Here is a 6187-nt window from a genome sequence, read left to right as displayed (position 1 = left end):
AGCCTCTTGCTGACTGTGACTGGTCATAAAATAGTTTTACTTTGGGGCCCCACTTTTAGTTTTGCCCAGGGCCCCACTTTGTCTAGAACCGGCCCTGTGTGCATGGCATTATGAAGTCTGAAGACTACCAACAAATTTAGCAGCATAATGTAGGCCCCAGTGTGAGAAAGCTGGGTCTCCCAAAGAGGTCATGGGTCTTCCAGCAGGACAACGACCCAAAACACACTTCAATAAAGCAGAAGAAAACGGTTTGAGAAAGCACTGGAGACTTCTAAAGTGGCAGCAATGAGTCCAAACCTGAATCCCATAGAACACCTGTGGAGAGATCTCACAATGGCAGTTTGGAGAAGGCGCCTTCAAATCTCAGGGACCTGGAGCAGTTTGCCAAAGAAGAATGGTCTAAAATTCCAGCAGAGCCTTCTAAGAAACTTATTCATGGTTTTGTCTAAAGGTTGTGCTACCAAGTACCAATACTTTTGGAGTTTTGTGTAAAATGATCAATGATTTGACTTTTTTTCATTCTCTTTTGTGTTTTTTCATTGCAAGAAAAAGAAATGAAGATATTAATACCAAAGAATTTGTGATTGCATTAATTTTCTGGAAGAAAACAAGTATTATCTGACAGAATTGCAGGAGTGTCAAAACTTTTGGCCACCGCTGTATGTGGAAAAATATGGAAGTCATGAGGGCCATTAATATGCCAATAGTTGCCATAGACACTTTGCTAGCAGCAGATGTGGCCGTCTATGTCCATGTGTACTGTACATGTAGCTGATAAAGCAGCAGGGGGTTTATGCATTTTTGAATTTGGCCTTCTACCATAATTTATAATGTACTTTCAGTACTAAAGCTTGTTATACTCTCTGAGCCACTATTCCTTTTTGCAGGACAGTAGATTATGTAAGTGCTTCTGGAACTTCAAGGATCTATAGTAATAGATAAGGGGATCAATACAGCAGCTGATGCTACTAATACAGGTGCAAATGACAGAAGCAAAATACAAAAATCCATTGTCTATGTCATTGTAACCGAAGTTGTGGATTAGAAAGATGATGTTGGTTGGCCCAAAGCAAATCACAAACACGCACAGCACAGTCACAGTAAGAACCACGGCTCGAGATTTCTTCAATTTGCTTTCACTTCCTAAACTGCTCAGTTTTCTGATAACACCAATATAGCAGAAGGTTGTGGCTAGTAAAGGGAAGAAGAAACAGACTGAGATGAAAGTGGTGTTATAATAAACATGAAGGTTGTGAATAATTGGCGCTGAATGAACATCATGACAGGTTGTAGTGTTCAGAACATCGATAACATAGGTTTGGTTAGTTATAAAAAGCGGCACATTGCTGGATATTGATAGAATCCAAATAAAAATACAGACCACCCAGGCCCGCGTGGTCGTCCTCCAGTGCAGGGAACGTATTGGATAGACCACAGCCAGGAAGCGGTCCACACTGATGCTGGTCATCAGCAGGATGGAGCAGTACATGTTACAGTAAAATGCTGCAGTCACAATACGACACATTCCTTCTCCGAGGAGCCAGTCGTTCCCAGAGAATCCATATATTATGATGAAAGGGAGTGATATCACAAAGAGCACATCAGCAATGGCCAGGTTCAGCATGTACACCACTGCTGGCTTCATAACTTTAACCCTGAAGATGAATATGAAAATTGCCATTGCATTCAAAGGGAGAGCCACACAGATTACCAGGGTGTACACCGAAGGAACGAGCTTATTTATCAAAGGACTAGTGAGATGGTCTTTTTTTATCTGAGGTATGTTAGCAGAACTGGAGTTCTTTTCTGTTGTGACTGGAAAAGACAAAAAGAAATATTAAAACAAGAAATGAGTGAGAACAAATTAAAAACAGACATATAATCAATTTTTTACTTCTTAAGCAGTGATGCCATCTTATCACCTATCCACTGAATGGTTTATACCTGATGGCTGGATATCATTGCTGGCATCACCAATGAGTTATCTTACACACTAGAAGCTTAATCGGAGAGTATGGTGCTGATGAAACAAAAGCAAGTCAGGCATACAGAAAATCACAGCTTAGGATTCTGCTACATCATTTCCAGAGCTTTGTGACAACTTCTGGCCATGAATGATTGCTGCCCAGGAGCCGTCAGACTTTTGCGGTGTATCTCCATAATATGTTCGTCACGGGTGGTCCCGTGACCCATATCGCGGGAAGCGGGCTCACCCGTGCTCCTCTGCCCCCGCCTGCACATTGCCTGTGCAGCTTACCCGTCCCGGCTCCTGGCTTGATCCCGCCCCCGCAGTGCACGCACGTCCCCGACTCCTATAGTGCATGTGCCGGCTTCTTTAAATTTAAAGGACCAGCGCGCCATTAATTATATTTAAGCCTGACTCTTCCTGCAAACTTTGCCGGATCTTTGTGCCTCGCGCCCTGAAGAAAGTTGTGTTTGATGCCTTGCGCTATTTCTGTGATTTCCTGTTGTAACCCTGGTTCCGTTCCTGACTACGCTCCTCCGCTGCCTGCCCTGAAGTATTGCTACATTCCCGACTCTTATCCTTTGCTGCCCGTCCTGATCTCCTGCCTGTCCCCGACTACGAGATTGCCTGCCGTTCCTGTATCTCGACCTTAGCTGCCACTGCGGACAAGTCACGCCTGTGGAACGACCTGGTGGTACCAGGCCGCAGCAAGTCCAACCCGCTTTCGGAGCAGCATAAACATAACCAGGAGCCACTACAAGAAAGGTGGCACCAACTAGAGAGCAATTAGTGTGAGGGTTCAAATAGTCCCCAGCCCCAGCTTAGAGACCTGGTCACAACTGCAACCTCTGTGACCGCTATAGCTAAGACTCTGTATGGAACCATGTAGAGGGAATGTGAAGTACAAACTTTTCTAAAGGATCACGGGCAGCTATGAGATTGTCACGGATTTTCTCCCCAGGTCCCGCTGTGTCCCGGCGCTGTGTCCGCATAGTAAATACTTTGAAAGCCAGAACTGATAGTAAAGAATGGCTTCTACAGACATCGGGCAGGGAATCCTTTTCAGAGAAGTGTCGGGTTAGCGGAGAGAGCAGGGACCACGTCATCAGGTCAGATCAGCATCTGTCCATATATGGTCTCCAGGGCTTCCCCAGACACAAGCTCTTTATTTAAAGGACACCTGTCATCAGGTCTGTGTCACTAGTCCTGTCACCTCTACCTGTTGGAGCAGCTCACAAGGATCCCACCCCAGCCTTTATCTAGTTATTTCATACATTATTCATTGTAAAATCATCTATTTTTTATCATATAAATGAGGCTGGTCACATGGTCAGAGGCAGTGATGTCACCCCTGTTACCCCTCCCCTCTCCTCCCCCTGCTCATGTCTGTGTGTAATGTATAGTAAAGCATTGCTAGTGTGTGCTGTATCTGCTGACATGCTACATCCTCCTAATACACATGTGAGAGACACAGACATCGGCTGCACATGAATCTGACATGTTCTGCTGTAACATGGCTGCCTGGAGCTGCTGTATCTCTCCTATACACACGCACAGGCTGCAGGGGGCATGGCCACCAGCACTAGGAAGCACATCATTATACAGCCTCACATCATTATACAGGCTGTCAGTCAAGCACTGGGGGTGTGGCTGTGCCTCCCACTCATGAATAGAGTGGACAGCTTGAATATGCTAATGCTTCATTGGACATTTCACAGGTCATTTGCATACAGCTTTAGGACCTCATTGCTTAGGTTTACAGGCATGTAGAGGGACAATGAAGGGATAGAGGCAATGCTCTCTAATGGCAGTTTATGAAAATATATTTAGCTTAGGGGGGTTATTTTGCATGACGGGTTCTCTTTAATTAAATTGAATAAAGTTTTGCCCAGGCTGAGATTCGAACCTGGGACTCTCTGCACTGTAGACAGGAGCCTTAACTAACTAAGCTATAAGCCCAGTGATACAGAGCTGATTTCTGGTAACTAAGAAGTGTTATCTGCCACTGTTACATTGATACACAGGCTTACTGCACTGATATATAGAGAGGGATCTTCTCAGAGATTATTATTGTAATTATTCAGACTATTATTATTATTATAAATTTTATTATTTTTATTATTATGGAGATGATTATTAATAATAGTAAAAATAATAATAATCATCTCAATAATAATAATCATCTCAATAATAATAATAATAGTCTCATTAATTAGAATAATCTCTGAGAAGATCCCTCTCTATATACCAAGGCATTAAACTTGTGTCACAGTGTAACAGTAGTCATAGTTCTTAGTTACCAAAATTCTATGCCTAGATAATCATAGAGGTTATAGCTCAGTTGGTTGGGGCACTGTGACATTATTGTACACTGCAGGTTCTGGGTTCAAATCCCAATGAGGATAATTTTTTTTTTTTTTAATTGAGATGATTTTTATTATTATAATATGCCTAAAATTTGGGGCGTGGCCAGGGAGTGATTGGGGGTGTGCCGCCATTTTGTCCCTCTTTCCCTTTCACAAATGTTGGGAGGTATGTAGTTAGTGGCCAGACAGCCTCAGGCTTTATTTATGTATTGTTTTGGTTTGTAATGTTTCCTGCTTCAAAGAAGCTAATAAAACTGGTTGTGGACACCCAGACACCCAACTTGTCTGGTGTGGACTGTGAGTGTGATGTGCCCAAAAGTGCCCATCTATCCCAGGAGACGGGGATCCTAGAGATTATCCCGTTACAGTCTATTATAAAATTGAAGTTTTACTTGTTACTCACCATCTTCCTCCATACCACTGCTTGCCAAATCTTCAAAATTATATACACCGAAATGGGGAACTGAAAATATATTCAAAGGCAATCACATGTTAATTCTACAGACATTATTTACAAAGTGATGTCACAGTATAGAGATCATGTACACGTTGACATTAATGGCTACTTAGATTACCAGAGTGGCCATTACAATCCGTGTATGAACAATACTCCTTATGATCCATAAAACTACACCAAATCTTTGACCAGGCAAAAATCCTCCAGTTCAGGTTCAAAAATCAATCATCTGTAATACATACATTACTCCAAACAAAACTCCAAACAGATTTCTCAAATTGCTGCAGCGTTAATCCTTTTGGATCTGCCACATCCACCTCCGGGGCCTAGCCTTTTTCGGTGGCTGGAGGAACCAGGGCCCCGAATACCTGAGTGGCTGGCTAGTGCGGCCTAGCGTGCAGCGATGGTCACAGTATCAGGAATGGAGGCCTCGTCCACGGCATGGAGGGTCTCCAGCAGGTGGTGTGTGGGTTAAAATGGAGGGAGAGGCTGAAAGTGTAGGTTTCTCCCTGGGGAAATCCCAATGTGCGGATAGGGATCCCTGGTGGTGGAGGATGCGGCACCCTTGGTGGTATACAGCCTGATTCACAGATCACTCAGAGGCACGTTGGTAAAGCATAACTGGAAACTTAACAACGGCCACAACAGCCGTAAATGTCAGCTGGGTAGAGCTGGCTGGTTGGATCTTTGATTCTCAGGAAGATATTCACACAGCCTTGATAAACAGCTTTAGGCTGGGCTAGGAGAGTTGGCTGCTTCAGCAGCAGAGTTGGAGTACAGTCTGAGTATTGGAGCTCTGCTTTGGGCCTGGTTTACTGACAAGACAAGATGGCAGGGCGGCATGCCACAGGCACCTCTTCTTCCTGGGCAAAGTGGGTCAAGAAAGACCCTCTGAAATCACCTTCTGTACTCAAAGAAACCTCAGGAACAGCGGTCTCAGGGGCGTAACTACAGTGGTAGCAGCCATAGCAACCGCTATGGGGCCCACAGTGTCAGGGGGCCCCAGCATCCGACACTAAAGAGTGGCGGATGTGCAGCATTATATCCATATTATGCTGCACTTTGTACATCATAATATGTATATAACATAAATGTGATGTATATATGCTGCATCTGTGATGTGTATATCTTGTGTGTGTGTGTGTATACGGTGTATGGCGTCTGCATATACTGTATGTGTGTATATATGCTCTGTGTGTAAATGTCACTGTATGTGTGAGTATATGCTCTATATGAGCATATGTGCGTAAGTGTACAAATGTGTGATTGTAACTTGCTTGTGTGAGTATACAAATATGTATAATTTTCAAGTGGGAAGGGGGGCCCCATGCCGAAGCCTGCTATGGGGCCCTGCCACTCCTAGTTACGCCACTGGGGGTCAGATGTACCCCCTTCGCA

At 44.0% G+C, this 6187-nt stretch overlaps 1 protein-coding gene across 1 annotated transcript; it reads right to left on the bottom strand.

Annotated features, from left to right (window-relative positions):
* Positions 1 to 871: 871 nt before the first annotated feature.
* LOC140114100 (proteinase-activated receptor 1-like) lies at positions 872 to 4792 on the bottom strand. Its single transcript, XM_072132682.1, has 2 exons — positions 4736 to 4792; positions 872 to 1815 (listed from the first exon to the last, which is right to left on the bottom strand). The coding sequence occupies exons 1-2, from the start codon at positions 4746 to 4748 to the stop codon at positions 872 to 874; spliced, it is 957 nt and encodes a 318-aa protein (XP_071988783.1). The 5' UTR covers positions 4749 to 4792.
* Positions 4793 to 6187: the final 1395 nt, after the last annotated feature.

Source organism: Engystomops pustulosus, chromosome 1, assembly GCF_040894005.1.
Source record: "Engystomops pustulosus chromosome 1, aEngPut4.maternal, whole genome shotgun sequence".
Lineage (NCBI taxonomy): Eukaryota > Metazoa > Chordata > Amphibia > Anura > Leptodactylidae > Engystomops > Engystomops pustulosus.
The sequence above is the reverse complement of the archived record's forward strand: the minus strand, read 5'-3'. Positions and strand labels throughout refer to the sequence as shown.